The sequence below is a fragment of the Excalfactoria chinensis genome, chromosome 4 (genome assembly GCF_039878825.1).
Source record: "Excalfactoria chinensis isolate bCotChi1 chromosome 4, bCotChi1.hap2, whole genome shotgun sequence".
Taxonomy (NCBI): Eukaryota; Metazoa; Chordata; class Aves; order Galliformes; family Phasianidae; genus Excalfactoria; species Excalfactoria chinensis.
In genome coordinates, this window is record NC_092828.1 from 72,309,982 (window position 1) to 72,333,217 (window position 23,236).

At 39.2% G+C, this 23,236-nt stretch overlaps 1 protein-coding gene across 1 annotated transcript in view; it reads right to left on the bottom strand.

Annotated features, from left to right (window-relative positions):
- The window catches only part of COL4A6 (collagen type IV alpha 6 chain), a 116,282-nt gene that overhangs the window by 55,304 nt on the left and 37,742 nt on the right, over positions 1-23,236 (bottom strand). Inside the window, exon 3 of the mRNA XM_072334964.1 lies at positions 16,814-16,897. Coding sequence (XP_072191065.1) covers positions 16,814-16,897 — 84 coding nt within the window. The remainder of the gene's footprint in view (positions 1-16,813; positions 16,898-23,236) is intronic.

The window sequence follows — 23,236 nt, forward strand, 5'->3', positions numbered from 1 at the left end:
GATCTTCCCAATACAATCATTCTATGAGATGCAAAGTAAACAGTCTAGTCTAAGTATAAATATTTAATAAGATGCTTGCATCTGGAGCAAAATGGAGCTAAATTAGTGTTCCCTATTCATAACATAAACAGATTAGTTGCATGACAGTGTTAGTACAAACTCCCCTTGACTGTAAACATTTGCTAGTGTATTTCACCAATAACGTATAATGTATAGGAACAGAGGAAGGATTTATTTTGAAGAGTTGATGTGGATAAGCTCCAATTTAGAGGCCTTATTGCACCTGATTGTACCTGTTCCTGAATTCTCCAAGGAAGACAAGTATTCCATACAACATGGGATTCACAAACAAAAAAGCCCAGTTAAAAATCAGTGACAGATACCAAGAGAAGATTCTCTTGTGCTTCAGGTATCTCCACTCAAACAAATACTACCTTCTATTAGAAGAGAAACCTCAGCCTAAGCTTACATGTATTTTTCAAAAGACAATTCAGCTAAGAACAAGAACAGCCTAAAAACCTGAGCTATTACAGATGTACTGCTCCATCCCAGAAGGAACTGCTCATTCCCTCTTTACTCTCCCTTCAGCAAGAAGTCACCAACAGGTGGGTGGTGAGACATTCTCATCCATCTCACGCACAAATTCTATTCACCTTCTATAAAAGTTGGTATTTTTGTGTGGCCTTGTAACTTGAGATAGAATAGCAAGACAGTAATTCTGACCATGTTTTTTCTAATGCAAGTTTTTATAGGTCAGAAACTTTAATGCAGTAAAGCCATATTGTCTAGAGTGCTCCTCAACCATTTAAATGAACTTCTCTTGCAGTTACACAGCTCACATTGTGTTGGTCAGGTGGACTGGCTACCTTCTCTGCATGAATGAGCACTGATGAGACACGTGAGCTGCCTGTCTCTGTGACTTGAAACAGGTGTGCCAAGTCACTGCTGACAGAAATAGCAACTGATCTACACTCCTGTAGACAGTGCCCTAGGATAAACAGTTGAGACAGCACAAAATGGAAACAGCCACAGACAGGAAGTGAATTCCCCAAGGTAACTTTTGCCAGGTCCTCTAAGAATTTTATCCCTGCAGTCTGAAGCACTGAAAGCGATCCCCATTAACATAGTTGGCTACCAGGACAAGAACTGCAGCTGTACTACAAAGTGGAAACTTGCCACTGATGTTTGTTTGCTTTTTCCTCAGTATCGTCCCAATTATCAAATAAGGAACTTACGATTCTTGTTAGCCCTCACGTACTTACTAGACAGAAGCCAGCTGTACCATCTGCTTTCATATATATATATATATATATATATATATATATATATATATAAAATGAAAAAAGTTGTAAAAAATACTACAGACAGAACTTAAGGATTCAAGCCAAATATTTCTAATCTATTAGGCTTTCCTCATAAGTAACCCTGGAGTACAAAGAGGAAATACAAAACAAATGCTGAGGTTGTTACTAAAGCACAAGTGAAAAAATTATGTATAAGCCAGACTGATCTTATCAGGACTAAGTCAATATTCAAGAATCTTACTTTTGTTTATGTTACTCATTATTATGTCCAGTTAAAACAAAGAAAATGTAATTAAGTGCAGGACTGTTTAATGAGGATGGGTTTTGTTGATTTCCTTTTAAATGAAACACACTCCCACTTAAATTTCTCTTGCGCCAATACATTAATTTACTGAAAAAAAAAAAAAGCCTAAGGTAGAAAAAAAATAAATCAAAGACTGCATTCTCCTCTCTAGACATAACTGGTTGGTGTGCTACCGAACGATACAACAAGCACCACGATCTCTCAGAACTAGAAAATAATAAATAACCCAAAGCCATTTTGCAAGGGCAAGGAAACCACTCTTGTACACAGCACTGCAAGTCCTAGATGTGAATACAGCAGAACTGTGCTACTCAAAGAGGTCTGGAAAGGATCAGGTATTTGTAGCTTTCAAAGAAGTCTACTACACCAGAGGGCAGGACTATACAAGCTTCACCACCCTTTAACACCACATAGGTTGTTTTTTTTCTCCAGGGAGAACTATATTGCAATGAAGTAAGACAGGATAAAAACCAGCAACGTTCCTGTCCACTTCTGTTTGTCCATCACCTGAAGAGAAATACTCCACTTCAAAATGGTCACAATTCTTGATAAAGCCACGACTTAAATCAATGAGCATTGCCAGCAAAGAACACACCCTCAGCCTCCACGTAATATGAAAGATGATACTCTCCTTTTTTTTTTCCTGTGACCTCATCAAATGTCATGTCATATTAATAATTTGAAAAAGATAGAGAGCTTTACTCTTTTATTCAATTAGAGTGATGAAAATAAGTGAACTAAGAGCTATGTCAGCATTACAGAAGAGTGTAATGCCCTACCAGTGCAATAAGCAGAAGACATTGCTTCCATTTCTCAGCATATCCCTGTAATGATGTCACATCATGAAATGCTTCAAGGAAAGTTTTCTCTTCAAAGTCAGGAATAAGAAGTTGATAGCGATAACCTCAGAAGGGCATTCAGCTTGCATGTGGCCTCTCTTCTAAGTAGCTTAGTGGAAAATCCTTATCAGAAGAGAATATTACATGCACTTTATTAGCAAAAGAGCTGTAACTCCATTAGAGGGCCAAGACACTTTTGCTAACCTTGCTGAAAATGAGCAGATCGTTCACATATAACTACATGTATCACACTGCTTCAAGTACCCCAAACATACCCACAGAAAAGCACCTCTACTTTCACTTACCTCAACTTAGTGAATTACTCTAAGTTGGACTGATTCATGAAAAACATAATTTAAAAGCAGAAAGGAACTTGGAGTATCTCTGCACAGTCTCCATACCAAGAAAAGGTATGGAGCACGCATATGCTGGCACTCATTAGATGTTCAGCACCAGGAGCTCGGGCATTCCCAGCAGCCAGCTCACAGAACTGCTCCTGAAACCTCCTCCAGGCATAATGCCCTGGACTAGAGCTCAGTAAAGTGTCATGGATGCTCTTCTGGAGTGCCACAGCTACCCAACTAGTTATCTTTTGCAAAATAAATCAAGTCCTCGTTTTGCAACAGAGATGGGGTTTACAGAAGTGCACTGCCTCCAACTATATCATCCCATCAACACTACACGTAGTAGTCACACAGCTTCTTTACGCAAGCGTGAAAAAGAATTCATTTGGATGTATTCTTGGAATTTCTCTTACCTGAAATTCATATAAAACAGCCCACAAAAATATCTGTTTAAGCAGACAGAAGCCTGAAAGCAATTTGCTTTGAAGGCCCACAAGTAAAGATCCAGCCTCCTTACAGCTGACAGCAAATCTCTTAGTAGCAGCCATAGAGCCTAGCTTCCCTCTTCAGTACAGAGAAGGGTTCATAACACTGGTAACAAAAGCATACCAGAAAGCAAGCACGCTTTTTACAGCAAATAACACATTATAATTATGTTACAAGCTTAAAGACACCTAGATGTGATACACCTGATGCTCTCCCACCTGCTCGTGCAAGAAAAATGCAGAATGCAGCAGCAATGCTAACACTGCAAAAGAAAAGAAAACAAAACAAACACCTGCTTTCTGTCACCCAGTGTACGAAATAACGCCACTGTAAGCAGAACTGTTATTTACCCAGATCTTCTCAGGAGTTAACACATGTTCCAGCTGATTAAAAAAAAAGGAATGGTTAGAATAGATTAGTTGGGGTTTTAGACCCAATGTTAGAAAAACAAGAGAAGTTTAGTTACTTCACTACTCTGGAAAAAGTCTAGTGATAACACTTATGTCATTTATTGTTTCAAGAGAAAACGTTAAATCTTAGGAAAACTTCCTTTAATGTCTGAAGAACAGTGATCCAAGGCTACGAGGAACCAACGGGTGTCCTGTTGCTGGTTTTGTAATGCTTTTGGATTTACAGCTCAAGTGCAGCTGGAGTTATACAGGGAATGACCACCTGCTGCTTCAATTTTGCATGCAGACTATTTCTTTCCTTTGAATTTGCTGTGAAACAGGCTGGACTATATTTCAACAGCTTAGGGTAATCCAGAGGCTGATATCCTCCCCAGAATATTTTGTACTGTAGGAAGACATGCTCTAATTAAAGTGAGACACGAACAATATCTTCTGCTATTTTCTCTTTCACGAGTCTCAAAATCCTTGGAGAATAAATATGTTCCAGAAGAACACATTATTTGTTTTCAGAGGTTCATTATTAAGAAATACATTGTGTCAAGTTTCTGGTATTTTATTTCTAAGGATTTTCTACAAAGACACCTACTTTCCTGAAAATAGAGTTGAGCAAATAACAGGTTTCTTGACTGAAACTTGAGAAAACAACCATAATAATTCTCAGAGTGAAAATCTGGAGCACCAACTGGCCCCTACTGTAGGTCTGTAGCTGCCCTCACTGCAGGGCTTCCCCCATCTCAGCTGGGATCCTAAGTCATTAGTTGTCATCATAAAAGAAATGCCATTACAACATCATGTCAGTATTCAAAGTGGCCAACACAATCAGTAAGTATCAAAGGAAATCAAGCTTCACAAAGAAGAAAAAGTCTGCTTAAAGATTTGCTAGAAAATACCCATTAATCTGTACTTCACATGTAAGAATATCCTGGCCTGTGTTCCAGCTGTTCAGCAAGTGTGATTCATGATGACAGGGTAAGCAGTCCCTGACATGTTTGTGGAGCTACAGTAAATTGTGTTTCCAATAAAACATGACCGATAAGTGTGTACTGTGATTCACAAGGAGAGCTGAGGGGAAGCATTACCACATGGCTCCAAATAACTGTGACCCACCATGCTCTACATCTTCCCAAAAGAGTAACTGCTGCTGTACAGGCAGTGATGTCTTTCATTGTTAATCCATCCAAATAAGCTCACACTGCAGTTACAAATTCAAAATACAAAAACACTTTTATGCTTGTGATAAAAAATAATTTGACTGAACAGAATTATTTCACAAAGCTCACAATCAGTGGGAGAGGACTCTCATATTCAAAACACCTCACTGGTTCTATGACCTACATGATGTTTAAAACACAGGGACAGCCTGAAAATATGCTACATAAATTGACTGCCTTGCAGAGCTCAAAATCTGCATACATTCTGAGAGGCACCCACCAAATTCTCTGTCAAGCTGCAGCAGTTGCAACAAACATAGCTATGGCAAGAATATCCTGGCTAATGCATCTGTTGTTATTTCCCCTCCCCCCCCCCCCCCCCATTTAGAACATTTGATTTTATTTTTGGAAACTAACAGGAAAACAAAATGCTCAGACACAGGCAAGCATATGTTGCCAATCTGGTAATAGAGACGTGGGCATTATTCATTCGGTGTTGCAGCAGATTTGCCAGTGTGCTAACACATAGTCCAGCTTCAGAAGCAGGCAAAAAGGACATAGCTCAGCTATAAAGGAAAGCCAGTTCTGCTATACTGTTCCAGCACAATATTGTGCACTGACAGAATCATAGAATCACAAGGTTGGAAAGGACCTATACAAGATCATCTAGTCCAACCGCCCTCCCTTTACTATACCTACAGAAAACCCCTAAGCCATATCTCCTAGCTCCCTATCCAGATTATTCTTGAACACTGCCAGGGATGGCGACTCCACCACCTCCCTGGGCAGCTATTCCAGTGCCTGACCACTCTCTGAGAGGAAAAAGTTCCTTCTTATGTCCAGTCTAAACCTCATCTGATACAACTTGTGGCCATTTCCTCGGGTTCTGTTTGTTGCCTGTGAGAAGAGGCCAAGCCCCTCTTCATCACAACCTCCCTTCAGGAAGATGTAGAGTGCAATGAGATCTCCCCTGAGCCTCCTCTTCTCCAGGCTAAACAATCCCAGCTCCCCAAGCCGCTCCTCCATAAGATGTGTGCTTCAGACCCCTCACCAGCTTTGTTGCTCTTCTCTGGACATGTACCAGAGCCTCCATGTCTTTCTTGTAGTGAGGAACCCAAAACTGAACACACTACTCAAGATGTGGCCTCACCAGAGCTAAGTACAGAGGGATGATCACTTCTCTGCTCCTGCTGGCCACACTATTTCTTATACAGACCAGGATGCTGTTGGCCTTCTTGGCCACCTGGGCACACTGTTGGCTCATGCTCTGCAATCTTTTGTTTACCACTTTTGGCAATTCCCTGATTTTAAAAATCTTTTCAAAATCACCACTATTACAAACTGAATTCACATCTAAGCTGCTTTTCAAACTACTAAAATGATATGACTCAGACATTTCTTTTTTGTTATAGCTCTCACCTGACCTCCAAGTTCTTTACATTGGCAGTCCCACAGAAGGTCAAACTGTATAAAATAGCATACATAAAAGGAGCTTGACATTTGACAGAACAAGCATATTTTCACAGTCATCAAAGGGAATTATTACTTACTAGATAGCAACAGCTGAAATGTCTCGAATGAACAGCTTAAAAGAAAGAGCCAAGCAATTGAGTTTTTTCTCTTATTTTTGTAGAACAAAGTGGAGGGAAAATTTCCTCTTCTTCATCTTGTTATACCAATGTCTCTGTTTTAGTACACTTAAACCTGGGAGTCTCACAGAAAATCTTTTAGAACTTGCCATCTTCCCATCCATCATGTTACACCCTCACTTCTACATACAAGCTCAGAACACACCATCCCTGCTTGCTGTTCCCTCATCTTACTTCAGAGTCGCACACTCCATCTTTTTACATATTTCTTCATACAACCCACATTTTCGATCAGATTCTCAGCCAGACCATTCTGCACCATGCACACTCTTCACTCACCTCCTATTCCCACTTTGTTGTTATTTGGATATCTCCATATAAGTCCCCCCCAAAAGCCACCATTCCCTTTGCTTTTTCCTAAGGTCTCCTACATGAAATGCCCGTTGTGAGAATAATTCCTATTTTTCCTGTTTCATTCTCTTCCCCACCAGGTATTTAGAAAGTCCACCCTGACTTCTTTCACTTTTCTTGCTACACAAGGAGCTCACTTCTCCCATTTCTCTTTGCCTTTTATTCATGACCAAGTTATAACCTTTTAAAAACAATCTTGCAATTATTTGAAGAACACTTTGTAACATAGAAGTATAGCCATAGAGTAGATTTTAAGTTCTTATTTGTTTCCCACAAAGCACAGACTTGTCTATTCTCTGATGTTCTAGGGTCCCAGAAAGCTCAATTTGCTAATTGCTTCCCTGCTACTCCCAGACCTAAATTGCTTTTGAAGAAGCCATCTTTATTTTTAAACCTCCCAGAGAGGTTGCATCATACAGAAGACTCGGGTGACATAACCCAGAATCCAATTCATTATAAGCAATAAAAACTAATGTTTGAAATACCATCTTTTTTTTCCCCCATCAATAAAAATGAATGGGCCTGGGATTCAGATTGCTTTTCTTGGTGTTTTTTTTTTTTTGGTTTGGTTTTGGTTTTTTTTTTTTCCATTTTGCATTTCCCCTTCCCTCCCCCCCTTTTCTTTTCTGTCGTGTATTACCTTTCACAAAGTCAGGGAATGCTTGCTTATTTCCATTAGTGGCACAAGAGCTATTACATACCATAGTCAAAAAGAAGCATAACCTACAGTTACTCCACTGGTACTGCTCTTTTTTACTATAGATAGATGTTTTCTCTACAAAGAAACTACCTCTATATAGTTATACAGTCTCAGCCATCATGGAAAGCTGATATGCACCAGGGATATTCTGACTTCTGAGATGTGTGGTATCCTGTTCGAGAAAGGCTGTGATTCACACCAATACTGCACATTTTTCCCAGAAAATGAGGACAATTAGCCTAGGGGATCCATGCATTTGGCTTTGCTTTCAACTAATTGGCACTACTGCATCTTTTACTACTACAAATGTGGTTTTGCCTGGTTAACCATCTTCATTGTTTGCTCAATCTGGCTGCAGGCTCTATGACTGGCGTACTTCCTGCCTATCTGTTGCTTAATTAAGTTTGTTTTGTAGTAATCCCTGCTGTCGGCTGTTTTCCTGGCTCATGAGTCGCCTCCTAACCTGACTGTCAGCCAAATCTCTTAGAACCAGGCCCTGCTCCTACATTGGTTCTGTGATAATTCTGTTCCTGATAGGCTAAGTTACTCAAGTGAACACAATGAAAATGTCATATCTTTCATTTACTGCCAATGGAAACTCTTTTAAAAAGGCTCCTATTTCTTCAAAGGAACACCTCTTCTTATTTTAAGAAGATTAGAAAATAATTAGTAGCATAAACAGTACCAAAAATATGAAAACAATCACAATTAATTAGAAGATGGGCAATTTGGGGATGAAGTAACTGGAGAAGGACAGAGGAAAAATGGGATCCTAAAGATAACTTAACCTAGAGAAAGATGGATGACTGAGATGCAGTCTAAGTGGAAAATCCCATACAAGAATGACATAATAATGCGATGGAAGAAAATGTTAGTTGGTTAATTTCAAGGCAGGATATGGGTTAGCTCTTGTCTATTAACTGGAGTGGTAAGACAAAGTCTTGAGCCACCTCTCAGATGCAAGAAGGCTCTAATAATCTCTTTTCAATTCAGACACTGTTGCAGTAGTCACCAGATAAAAATCTACATCCTTGGTTAAGCAAAGGCCCACCTAGATGCTACTGAAGCTCCTATTAACATTTGGTCCTCCCGTCTTTGCAAGAATATTGGAGAGTTTCTCTCCCTGCAGAAACTGTTTTCTGACTGTTAGTTGAAGAGGCTGATAGAAAACAATTTTAGGAACATTTACAGCTCCTCATCAACTGTGAAAAAATGAATGAATAAGGGAAACTGAAGAGTCAACATTCACCCTATTCTGAGGAGCTGTATGGAGAGTCAAATCACCAATTAATCAAATATGTCATTCTGTAGCCAATAGAGATTTAATTTTTATGAAAAAATAATGAATTCAACAGATGTTTTTACACTCCAGTACTTGAAAAGCAGGACTACTGACTAGGAAACTGTTGTTGAACTCTGGCTTGCCCATGCAGAGCAAAACTGTAGTACAAGTAACTGTTAACATCTTTGGGCTTAGAGAAAGATATAAAGCTGAAACATAAGGTCAGTCAAAGCAAGGCTTTGCAGAGGGTTGGAGAAGGGTGGTCTTGTTGCACCTTCCCATCTATCTATACACATAAATCAGCTGGATAGAATGATGGCATTGTCTTCAAGGGGGACAGGACTGTACTCACCCAAATTATGAGCAGTAGCCATGGCAGCTGGTATAAACAAGAAATTAAGCATTTATTCCCAGACTAATAAGCCCGTATCCTCAGTTCACAGTGTCAGCAGCAAAGAGAGAACCACAATTTACTCTTTCTTCCAATAGGAAAAACATAACACAGAGTATGTCAGAGCAATCCAACTCTCCCAGCAGCTGACTTCATGTCTTTCAATAGTTGGGAACAGCTCAGCTTAAATCCTTATCTGTAAAACCTCACTTTTGAGAAGCCATGAGAAAGCCAGATATTTTTTTTTTCAGACCAGAAAGGAGAAATAGACAAGGCAGTCAGTCACCTGGCAGAGAGAGGCTACATAATTTCTTCTTAAACTACCACATCTCACAGCATTATAAGCTGAAGCATTTTTAAATGCTAATAAAATAAAATAAAAATAAAAAAAAAAAAAAGGAACTTAAATCATCATGGGTTACAACAATTACTTAAACAGTAACAAATTATTCTTTGCTGTGATTTTCCACAGTCATCTGGAAGTGCTCTATAGAGCCCAGCTTGAGAACCTACGTTCTGGTTGATTTAAAAAGTAAGCACCGGCCCCCACTGCAATTACAAAATATTCTCCCCTCACAGACAGACTTAGAAACAGCTATAGGGCACTGAGCACCTCAGCCATCCTGGTAATGCAGTGATGGTTTCTGGTAAGTTTCCAAAGCAATGAAAATCTTCACAAGATACATTTCCTAGAACGTATTTTGCCTCATTTAGCACACACCTCTTCAAGCACACTAAAAAAAAACAATCATGGAAGCAGGTAGCAAGTCTCCCTAGCTAACATACTTCAATACAGTTCTCCATTACTGAATTTTAGGAAGTCTGTAAGGTAAGAGCCTGTCCCCCTGAGAAGTCTCCAAACATACTCAAGATCATGTGAGATCACATCGGACTGCACAGAAGAGCGAGTTTAGTCTTGAAACCCATTACACAAGAGGTCCTTTCAAATGCAGTAAGACCTGCTTTATTTGCATTTAGTTACTCTACGACATGCTTCTCATTAGAATGGTAGGCTCAATGTATTTAGGTTGGGTCAGGAGGACACGTACAATAATTGCCTAATGTCGAATTTGGCAAAGTTAGTTTTATTACTTAAATAAAAAAAACCTTGGCAGCTGTTAAAAAAGCAGCTGGCATGAAAGCTGCTTGACTTAACTGTTACCTCATTTTCTCTCATAATATTGCCAAAACTTTGTAACAACACAGAACAGATGGTTGACATCTTTAAATTTTACAGATAATTCCCTTCCCAAATCAAATAATGGCACTTCATTTGTTTAACCAGAAGAGGATTTAAAAAACAATTAACCATCATTTACATATATTCCATACATTAGAACCATATTTACTATGGGTGACAGTACTGCAATATTGTCAAAGCTGCAACATATCACAATAATTAGAAAGAAAGCAGCTCTTACATTCACATTTAGAGAAGGGTTTGGATTCTGGATGACTGTTAGTGCTTCGTAGACAGCAGCCTTACACCCGAAACTGCTGTGTGAACTCATTTACAACGCAGTCAGTCTACCTAAGAGATCAAAGAAACTACGTAGTCAACTGGTATAGAAAGGTGGAAGGAAGGTGAGAAGTTGGAAAGACTTGATTAAGTCACTTACATGAAGCAAACATGCTGAAGTCCAAGAAGTTTCCTCTTCAGATAGGGCACAGTAAAATGACACAGATGACAAAGAAAACAGGCCAAGAATATTATTTTAAGCAGTGTTTCCAGACACCAGTCAGGAAGGAGACTACAGTTTCCAGAATAACACGGTAGGAATTCTGATAGTGTAGATAGTGAAGACAGAGAGCAGGAGTTCCTGTCAAGAATCATAGAAATGGGTTATATCCTGGCAGGAAGAGGTAAAGTGGCAACTAAGAGAGCAGACTGACTTAAAAATACACAGGTGTTGAAAACTGCAGAGAGGAGAGGATGAAAAGAAGGACTTAGTTAAGAACAGGACATTGACTTCTGGCATATTTAAGGTGACCACAGGACATTCATAAGGAAAAAGGTATGGTTAGATGTACACCTGATGGCAGGAGAAAAGAAAAAACAACTCATTATATTGAGACATTTTCCATAAAATGGAAAAACAGCAGAAAGGAATTGTAGAAGGTGGAGGGGAAAATACTGCTGCCCAGCAAGGCCCACCAGATGCTAACCTCTGAAGTCTAGATACAAGATTTTAACAAAGCTGGATTGCAGGCTGTCTATATTGCAGCTGGAAAGGAAGGACCTACAGTAACAGTCGCTGAAGCCTGAAGGTAAAGCTCAAAGATTATGACAAAACATACATGTAGCCTGGTTCAAACACTGAGGTTCTTTTGCAGTAGTAATTGGCTGTTCTTGTCCTAAAGAAAAACAAGGAAAACTCAGAGAGCAAGTAACAAGGAGAGAAAGTCATGGAGTTTGGCTTCACAGATTGGTCAGCCCTGGATGACAAAGAATTTACTATCGAATTAAGCAGCATTTCATTCCCACTTGATTCACCTAACCTCCTATTTTGAGTTCACATGCATTAGATGACTAACTCCATCCGCATATGAATTCAGGAGCATTTGCTAGTGGATACTGCCTTGCTTGATCAATCTTAAACACAGCAAGAACTACTAATTACAATGACTGTTAAGTGGCCAACAGTTTTCAAGAAGTTCTATAATGCAATAATCCTCTTTATCTGAGATGTGAAAATATCCCACAGAAATAACTATAAAATGATCCCAGTATTATCTCTTCTGTGCTGATTAGTAAGTGAGTATGCTAAGATAACATATCTTGGCACTGTTAGTTTGAAGAAAATGTCAGTACCTTGTAGCCTTGTTGGATTCTAATTGGTTTGTGAGTCAACCTACAGCAAGTGGATACCAAAATGGCATTTATCACTGTGTCTTACAGTGCTTCTCAAACTAGGTAGGGAAAAGAAAAATAAGCTGTATAAAACACTTCAAAAACAAAGAAAAAAAAAATGACCAAAAAAACCCACACTTGGTTGAGCTGACACTTCTATAAATTATATTTCACCAGAAAGTCTTTCAACTGCTCCAGTTAGTGATCAATCCAAGCTGAATTCAGCAAATATTGTCCAAAAATACATGTTGTAATTATTCCAATTTCATAGCAAAGGAATGTCAATCAACCTTCAACTGATTATCATGAGAAGCACTCTGTGCCCCCTGTAAAAAGCCGAGGGGATTAGTTCCAGACAAATGTTAAGATCTCTTGCCAATGAAACATAAGCTTATGCTAGATCACAGATTAAATTATCTGAAGTTGTGGCTACAGGTTACACAGCTCAGTATATGGATGTTGGGGTCTGTCATTTTTAGAATAACTGCAAATCGAACAGTCTGACAGAACTCGACTGCCCACAGATGACTTACACAACACTTACTATCAATATTTTCACTTCAAAGAAAACCTGTGGAATCTCACACACCTCTTGGTACACTACCCTTTAATTCAGATGATGACTGCATTTTTATTTTTCTTAAGAAGTCTGGCAGATTTTGCTTAATCTCCTGCTTACCGTGCTCTGCTTCACACTGCACCTCAGCAGTACAAAAACAGGATTTCTTTTCAATGAGAATAGGTCAGAAGACAGGCTCCAGAACATGAGACACTGCACTGGTCCTTCTCTTTATGTGACCAGACTACATTTAGTGCCAAATGTCCTCAACTGTCTAATTCTATGGACAAACACACTCTTTCTCAACCACATCAACTGCTAGAAAGAACTGCAGTGCACATTTTTCTCAGAGGAAAGAGGATCTGGATGCACTAATAGACCTGCAATTATCATATCAAATTTTAATAGACTTCAGAGAATACATGATCCAAGAGAGAAATTAGTTGATATGATGACATGTCACAGGAAAACATTCAATTTAATTAAAAATACCCGGCTCTCTCAGTGCACAGATTTAAGCTGTAAAAGCTGCTTGGTCACCATTTCTACTGATTTATTTCAAATGCTTTGGAAACAATTTCCAAAATATTTTCTCCCTTGAAATTCTTCTTTAGGTGGGAGAGGAGAAGACAAGACTTAGAAAAAGAAAACAGAAAGATTATTATCAACTGAAGAGCTCCAGAACATGTTGAATAAAGCTTAAAATAAATCCTTACACTGTTTTAAATTCCAAGATAAGTGAACAGGCATCAGGAGAAGGTAAACTTGCAATGAGAACCGCAGTTGCTAGTTTATCTTTGCAAATGTTTGAAAGTAGATGACAGCACATAGAAACAAAAAAGCCAGCACTACCATAAACTAACGCAAAATGAGCTGCACAGATGAAATAGTACAGATCATCTACTATTTAGTGCTTCTTGAAATGGCAGACAGGGCAAAGTGTCCTCTTGGTTACCGTTGATTTATCTGCAGTTTATTTCTGAGCAAGATAATTACCAACAGAGTAAAAAAACTTCCAAAGGGCATTATCCCTGCCCATAAATTGAATCTAAGGATGAGGAAGGGGAGTGAAAAATGCTTTTTTTTTTTTTTTTTTAAACACAGTTAATTCTTCTGATAGTCCCAAAAATGTTCTAGATGTAGCTCACTCAACCACAAAGAGACTACATATGTTAGAAATTCAGCCTTTCATTGGAGACTAGCATCAGATTTTACATTCCTCTTGTATCCATCAACAGATGTTCTGAAAGTGGACTGTATGTAAAAATGTAAGCAGAAGTAGGCTTAAAAAAATGTGAACATGTGATTGGACTGTCTTCCTTTTCAAACAAGGCTGCAGGCATCAGGATACATTTGGATACCTTTGGGTACCTTCACTATCAGAGTAGACTTACTTTTAAAGTCACAATCGCTGCCAGCCAGAAAAATGAATGTAGAGATGCTGAAAGTTAGAAACCCCCCACTTTCATCTAAAAATTCTACCTGTAATGAGGGCTTCTCACACTTGCTTTTTATTTTAAACAGCATTGTTAGATTTCATATTAAAAGTCAGCACAAATTCTAACAGTGCAGTTTAGAGAAACTGGAATAATCATGTCCTAAATTCTCAGATACCTATTTAAGCCCAATCATTTCATTAGACCTTGGAGAGAACTTCTAGAGAAGGTCCTAGGTGGGACTTTCCAGCAAAAGTTAAGTCTAGTTCTTGTTGGAATGGCTTTATGTAGAATCACTTCAGTTACTCACAGAACTTCAACAAATGGGAACCAACACAGAGAGGCCACAGCACAGCCCAAGAGTTTCGCCATTAAATTACACAGAGCCAGGCTTTTCATCAGTTTGCCATACAAGGGCCAATTCTACAGCATTAGCTAAGACGAAGGCTTTAAAGTAAATGGACCTGATTGGACTTCATTAAGCAGCCTAAAACTAGCATCAGCTAGCATAGGGCTTTCCTGAGAGCAAGCTATAGGGACAACTAACAGAAAGGAACCTTAGCTATTGCAGAAGCACCTTATCACTCTGCTGGCAGAATTCCCCAAGAGGGTGTTTGACAAACATTGCATCACCCTACCCTTCTAAACAGCAGCATTTCTGTGAAATGGATTGGGATTCATGTTATAGAGATAGTTCTTCTTTCAACTTAAAAATGAGAAAGTCACAAAAAAGAAAAGTAGTATTTTGTATGTGCATTGACAGTCTACAACAAAAACATGAACGTAGGGATGGATATGGGGTATTATATACCCACATCCCATTTCTAGAAGTGTCTAAGTAAACAGGCAGCAGACTCAGACACTTCTACAAGGTTTCCTGTCCCCCTCCACCTTTAATAAAAATGTCTGATCAGAAATAAACTTATCACAGTCCATCAGCTTGATCCGATCAGCAGCACATACAAAGGACATTTAAGGACACTGTCTATACTATTTTCATTGAGTCATCAGCTTATACCATTTTTTTCCTTGGGCTTTTCAGTAATTTCCTTCTTTTAAAAAGAAGCTTAGCTTTATTCTTGTCAGATTAGTTGTGCAAACTGACAGCTGTTTGTTTTGTTTGTTTTTAAATAAATACATGAAAAGGATTCAGGGCATATGCAGAGGCCTGCCTTGTATTTGCCTTTTCTAAACGCAAAGGTCTTGCAGCAATGCATAAGAAGCTAGGCAGAAAGCCAGGGAATTAGCCTCAGGCTGCATGATCTCCTCCAAGAAACAAACAGTGCTGTAGGATAGATAATCACACTGTCCCCTTTCCCAGTTCCATCAGTTACCTCCCTGTCCTCCAACATGGCAGGACTCCAGTAGTTGTCTGCAGATGTCCAAGAAGGTGTCAGCAGGGCTCAGTAAGGCTTGATAGAGGCAGTGTTGTAATAGGGACTGATTACCCCTTCTAGCTGTCAGTTTACTCCACAGACAGGTCTCAGTAGGATAAAATGTAAGTTTAAAAGCCTGAAAGCATCTACTGATACAGGTCACGTAAGGAACAAGCTAAAAGCCAAGTGAGTTCTCAGGTCAGCAATGAAAACAGACTAAAATCTTTGTGACATCTTAACAAAAGAGATACCAAGAGCTCAAACTGCAAGGTCAACACTGCTGTGGCCAGTTCAAACAATCAAGTTGAACCCCAGGAATATAAAGAGACAGAAGAATGATGCTCATTGCTATCCAAAGGTCAAAGCATTTAGAGGATATTCTGTTCCAGAACCAAACCAGGCCTGTGCCTTACCACATCTAATCACAGCGTTGAGTAATTGGCATTAGCTCATATTTTAGGTTGAGAATTTCCTTGCAAAGTTCTTCTGCTTATCTGTTCAGACATGTTTCCACCCTACCACATGATGATTTCAAAGAATTTTTATTCTTCCAGAGCAAACACATCATCAGTTATCAATTAAGAATTCATACTCAAGTTAGTCTGCAGCTAGGAAAACATTTAAGCACATGCTTAAGATCATTTCTAAGTAGTAACATTTTCCTAAGTTCAGTCCTAGAAAGCAATGCCTTGAATTTACCCCACACATCACTGAAAGACAAAGAAAAAAATACATTAAAATCATAACTGCAAAATGAAGTTGGCAGCTCTGCACTGTCCTAAAATGGGAAGTAGCCTGCTATGTTAAGGTAAAGGTTAAAATCCTTTCACACAATTAAATGAAATCAAGCTGTTTTAGAGAAACACTGCTTAAACATCTGGTTTCTTCAAATGCAGAACTCAGAGAGAATTGCTCCAGCTAACAAAAGCTATTCCCCTATTTATTTTTTTTAATTTTTTAATTCAGATTCCTTCAGAGTTATCATTTCTTCACAAGTACCAAAGACAAAAATACTTCCACAAACTAATAGAAGCTATTACAGTAAGGATAAAATCTGTACTGGAAGCCTACATTAATAAGACTTTTCTTTTTAATTGTTGTAATCTACTTAAAGACCATCTGACTTTTTTTGAACTAGGCCTCTGACTTCATAAATAAATAAGATTCCATTAAAGACTTGTTGCAAAGCTAACAATTCGAAAGCCCTTAGAAGAGCTTTTGTAATCCTGATCAGGGACATTACAAATGCAGATGGTTGTCTTCACTTCTGTTGTTCCATGAGCTCATTAGATTCAGAACTACACACTAACTTGGTTTCCTCTTTTTCCTTTAATCGATAAGATACATAATAAATAGTTGTTTGATGTTACAAAAACTTACCCTCGCACCCTTCTCTGGGAAGCATTTGCATCCAGCACTGCAGTCGCGTCCTCCACATGGTCCACTGTAAAACTTCTTTCCACCCTAAAAGAAGGAAAACAAATGACTTCTGTAACTATTTGTCTGCTGAAGATAATCTTAAATTAATATGTTCAAATCTCAAAATTTTTCAGCTATCTTACATCTGTGGTGTGAATTTAGTGGGAAATAAGTAGCAAAATATATTTGAAATTTTACTTCTCTGTAATTGAGTCATTTTCAGAATCACCAAATACTTGGAAAAAATGTATAAACAGTTTGGGGACAAGTAAGTTTACATGAGTAAGCAATGTGCGTTTTCTAGGGCTATCAAAATCCACAATGTTAAATGATGCTTTGAGATTCACAATGCACTAACTAGACATAAACAGAACTCAGTCATTCTGTACAAGCGAATATCTGTACTTCACTAGAAATACCAAGGCATCGCTGTCACGCATTTGTGCCAGCAAGAACCTGCAGGCCCTGAGCCACAGACACAGAGAGATGAGTGGACGGGAGGTGACATATGGACCCATAAGGAGATATACGAGGCAGGCAAGAGAAAACATCAGTGTTAGAGCAGATATTAAAAATCTCTACCTCTGAAAGCAGATCCCCACCTCTGTCAACACAGATGTGTTGACAAAACTGCTCAGTTTTAAACAAACCACATCTCCCCTTCCCACAGCAATGCTTACAGCCCTTGCAATGCCACCTGTCATGCTAAGGGCAACTGAAAATAGATGTACAGTGTAGTGGAGAAGAAATTACACAGCACTTAGGATTTTATTCTCTATAGAAAGAAGTTAGCAGAAGGAAACAATGGCCTCATTCACCACTTGCTCTTCCTACAAGTGTAATGATGGAGGCTCTGCTCTTTGAAGCCCTCCACGTCAACACGCTCAGGCACACTTTCCATCCTTGATGCTGAATCATGTTTTGCTGTGGAGATAATCTCACACAAAGGTGGTTTTGGAAAGACCACACCGAATAGGAAAGGACAAAAAGAAGCAACACATCTGCTTACACCACAGGAAGCCTATGGCACCAGAAGGCTGAAGGCCCTACTGCCATGTGCAACGCTATGCATCAGCCCAAACACCTGCACAACTGTTCCTGGGCTTTCAAAGTCTGAATGAAACAGAAATCTAAGATCATCAAGGTGACCAACTTAAGTGCTTAAACAAGTTTAGACTGGAGCTGAACACTTCCTTCCTAAAAGCATTCACAGAAAATACTTTTCAAGCCTTTAAAATCTGCTGACGCCTGTCAAGTGAGGAACGTAAAAAATGAAAGGCAAGTCAGGCAAGTTTCTCATGCAGCTTTGAACTCCTTTACGTCAGCTTTCTCAAAGAAAGGAACTAGTCCAGTATTGCTTTTTCTGCTTATATGCAGGTAAATAAAAAAATACATCAATTTACATCCTGATGTACCCATCATTTTGCTATTAATTCAACATCCCCAGTTCTTAATGAACAGATATCCTCAAAAACCCTTCAATCCCACATACCCCTAGCCTGAAGAAAGAACCGTGTCTTGCTGCAAAATAGTCATAGCTACCTCCAAACAGTTCCAAAGGCATTAAATGATGAAAAATGAACATCAGACTTGTTCACATTTCTGTTCAATTAAGCCCCACTACACACGGAACCTTTATACTAGTCACTCAGTAACACTATGGCAGCAACAGAAGTAATCCTTGCACTAAGCTGAGTGATAAAAACTGCAAGAATCACCGTGACTCGGAATATAATAGACAGTCCTTACCCTTTGAAGCTGGAAATAAAAGTAAACTTAATGCAGCAGAGGTAATTAAAAAAAAAAAAAAAAAAAGGAGAAGAAAAACTGCATCTGTGGGATATATAACAGGCAGTGAGAGCATCTCCAAGCTGGCTGCACAGGATGATCAGCACCAATCTGAGCCTCCAATGTACACTGGCAAGCGTACATTGTGAAAACCGGTCCCCATCTTGACAGACACTACTGGAAGGGCATTTCTAACCATTAGCAAAATGAGATCCTAGAGTCCGCATAAGACCTCAAAGTGAAGTGCCCTGAGTCAACTTTTGGCATATTACACACATATTTTGTGGTGGAAATATGGACTCATTGCAAGCCAATGTATACCTCTATTTCTGAGGCTTAACCTTACATTTACAGTGCAGATAGCACTGCCACTTCCCAGATGCTTATTCAACTCAGTATTAAATTCTTCCAAGATTTTAGTCTCCATTGATTCTCCCCTTTCCCCCACCCCGTCCCCCCCATTTTATTCTTCATTCCAACAGTCATTTTTATGAACTCGTTTTCTATGGTTCTGCTAATTCTGCTTTCCCCCCAGGAGAAAAACAAAGAGAAACACTGCATGCCAGTGCTGGATCCCTCTCAGGTTGCTGTCTCACAGCAGCCTCTCTCATGAAGCACCAAAGGACGCCTTGCCAGAAGTGTCTGGTGGCAAGCAGGCCCCTCCCAGTGGCAAAGCATTGGACAGAACTTGTGTATTCTTCCTTTGCCCACTGCCTGCGCTGCTCTCCACAGTCCTGCGGTTTACAATATGGGTCAAGTCCAATTCCCACTAAAGTCAAAATAAATCTTCCCATTGATTGCAGTGGGATCTGGATCAAAGACTCACTGAGGTTTAGTAAAATAAGATAGGTCCGTATTTTGAGTAAAATTGTGCATACGCTGAGTTTCTATGTTCCTTTTCATAGCTTGAGTCGTCATTTTGCTTATTTATGAATGAAAGAATTTGGGAAGGAAGTAAACCAAAGCCAGCTGGCTCTAAACCAGGTGTTACATGCCCTGAGTGTTTTATTTAGGGGAAGGAGCTGACACCAGACACTCCACTACTACTTAAATAGCAAACAGACATGTACATAATATCAATGTATACAAACTTAAAGGCTACTCATAATATTCTAGAGTACAGTGCTCTCTTCTGAAAAGGTTTAATATATTTTTTCCATTCAAATGTACAACTGCATTAGTCGGCTGAACATGTACAGATAGAAATCTGAATATGTAAGCACAGGCTTTTCGTACATGTTCTGCATGTATGCAGGTAGGAGATCTCTAACTGCCCCAAAACATAGTTCAGGCTGTTTCTGAAGAACCATGTTTGTCAATGTGGAAGTCAAGAAAACCCTAATGATTTCAACTCCACTGACTACAAGTAGCCCAGGAGTTTTGCAGCTAATAAAGTAAAAAACATAAATTAGTAGTGGTGATTAAAAAATAACAATTTCTGAGACATTAATAGCTAAAATAGCTACAATGTAATTGTAGTAATACACACATTGAGTTATTTCAGTCTTACGTAAGTATTACTAGTACTCAGCATAGGAAAAAAACATTTTAGTTAAAAAATGCTGATATTGGTGAGGAGCAGTTTCTGTGTAGTTTAAGGCATTCAAAAATGACAGAGGAAGATCACACGTACCAAGTCTCATTTCTGGTGTGCCACCCTCAAGCATTTGTGCACAGCTGATTCATACAGATGGAGTGTCATTTTAATCTTTCCATTGACTTCAGCAAGTCCTGGAGCAAAGCCAAAGACAGTAAAGAAAGCTAACAGCTGTGATTCCATAAGAGGTGTCCCAGATCCATGCTCATTCCAGCTCTTCTATAGCAACACACAGGACCTCACAATAGAAGCAAATGATACTGAAGGTCTGCAAGCCCAAAGCAAATTGTACCCGCAGGAGCAAACCCCTAACACAGGACCTGAGTAAGATTTTGAGGAGTAACAGCTCCAACATGTGAGCCGGGGACTAATTTTCTTCTGCTCTGTAACCTAAGGATCATCTGCAGAATACGTGGGAGCTTTAGCTGAACACAATGACTTCAGTCAGGTAAGAGGGTAAATCCACAAGCCAAGAGAGAAATGTAGAGGGCATGCTTTGGAAAAGGGCAGCAAAAAGGTGAAAACCATGTTATAGTTAATCAATAACACGAGGAAAATCAAGTAGCAGTACTGGGTCATAATGGGAAAGTAAGCTGGAAAGCTTCAGGGAAGGAAAAAAAAAAGGCACTAAAGAATGCCAGCATATCAAACTGAAGGATGTAAAGTAAGCTGAACGAAGAGTATGTCCATGATCACATAAAGAAAGTGATGAAAGAAGATGAAGATAAAACGGAAGAATCTCAGAATCATAAGGAATTAAGTCAAAGAAGAAACTTCTCTTCCCGTAAGCCTTATCTCTGGCTACTTCCAAACTCCAGTTAAGAACCACTCTAGCCCAGAACAAAACCCTGACCACCTCATGTCCCTGGAAATGGAACATAAGGAAACTTCTGAAACCTGCAAAAAATTTTTTTCATATAATTAGGACCTATTATCTGCTGATGACTAGTAAGGAAATTATATGGACAGTACCAGACACCCTGGTAAAATGTCACAGTACAAAAACAAGTGAAACATAATATCTCTGTTTACTTCATGAGTTAAGTAACATTACCCCTTTTAGCTCCCAAAGCTTTTAAGATTTCTACAGAACTTTAACCCAATTCTGAAAACATTTACCCACGTGTTTATCTCCTCTCAGAAATCAGCAGACAGATTCTACTTCGTTACGCATGTATTAAAAAGGTGCCTTACTAACTTGAGATAAATCCTTCAAAACTAAAAAACCTGATAAGCCAGGAAGCACAGCAACATCTGCACTCAAAAGTAGCAGCATGACCCAGCAAAGACAGCATAACGTCACGCAGCAAACTGATTCGGTAATTCATCCCAACACAGAAGGTGTCAGAGCAGAAATAATCCAACAGGTTTCCCAGTTAAACTGTATGAAAGCATTTGCTGGGATTTGTTTGAGAGTGAAGTAGAAGAGAAGAGATGCAAAAACATCAGCCAAACGTTGCACAAACTTAAAATACACACACGTTTCTTTTCCCCCACAAAGAATATCAAGTGTTTGAACTCTTTTTCTTTCTTAGATACCCCAAAACTTGTCTCGTACTGTCTGTCAAGTTGGTGGCTTTTTTCAAAAGTATGAAAATCCTAGGAACTGATCATTAAATCATTAGAGGTTTTTTGTCAAACTGGTGGGTAAGTAATCAGTGGGAGGCAGCAAATTAAGAGCAAATCCTGAGTAACTACCAAACAACAGGTGGATACAAACCTCTGAGCAAACGACCACATCTGACGCATCCTGAGAAGTCATCTTTTTCACACCACACATCCTGGTACTGCTTTGCAGCTGTACACATAATGCGTACAGAAAAAGTGATCACAGATGGCGATCCTGCATGTGTGAGCAGGATTTTAGCTGGAATATAGCGCACTTTTTTGTCACTTAGTTTCAAGAAGTATGAACTCTGCACAGGCACAGAGCTTGAAAATCACTCCTATTACAAATGCGTGGTTTAAGATCCTTCCTGCTATAGAGCATGATTTACTTAGACCAGCAGAATGAAAACACGGATGTGATACAAATGCCATTTACACATTCATCAGAAAGGTAAATGCCAGAAGCAAATAAATTTTATCTAAACAATGTTCTGCATTCCACTCTGTTGCCTAGAAGCATTTTACACCTCTGACTGTCAGTAACTGAGAGCGTATGTCAACAGAAAGACCTTTGTGGTAAGAGTAAGTAAACAGCACTACAGGTGACCATCAGGGACTGAATGTTGGGTTACATATATTACACTAAACAGACAGAGGAGAGGAGAGTAGTGGCACAAAAGAAAGTACGTATAAGCCTCCCCAAACATATGTAGGAAAATAACATCTTTAAGCAGACACCCTTCCAGTTACAAAGGCAAGAGGCATCTCCTATGAGCAGGTAAACTGTGTTAATGGAGCCACAGTGTGAGGCAACACTCACTGACTGCCACTTTCGCTCTGTTGCAAAAGCATTTCATGTCAAAGCATCACCTTCCCTCCAGTCCCTGCTACCAGCAACAGCACGATCCAGAAAGCAAAACATCCTACTCTGTGAAAAAAGGTGACCTCAGAACACGAGCATCGGTGGAGATAGTTTTCCAGATCTCCACTTTCTAAATCTACATGTTTCTCCTATAACTGAGTACGTTAACAACTAGTGCAAAACTGCAACAAGCCTGGAAAAAGCATTTCCCAAGGACTAATAAGAATCAAAATGTAAAAAACACACAACAAGCAAGAATCTGTACAGTTTAAACAGTAACACACAAACCACATGTAAAGCCAGACTTATTCTGAGCACCGCTCTTCTTCCTGCAGTCCCATGTAAATGAATAGCTTCCTACACCAGCAGTAGGAATGTCACTTACTGCTTCTTCAGCATAGCATACATATCTGGCTCTGTACTGTTCTGTCTCCCAGTGGTTTTCAGTTCAGTTGATAGGCTACATAAAGCAGTACATACCTCTTCCTCAACACCCTGCTGCTCAATGAGCATGTAGTTAAAGCCAGAC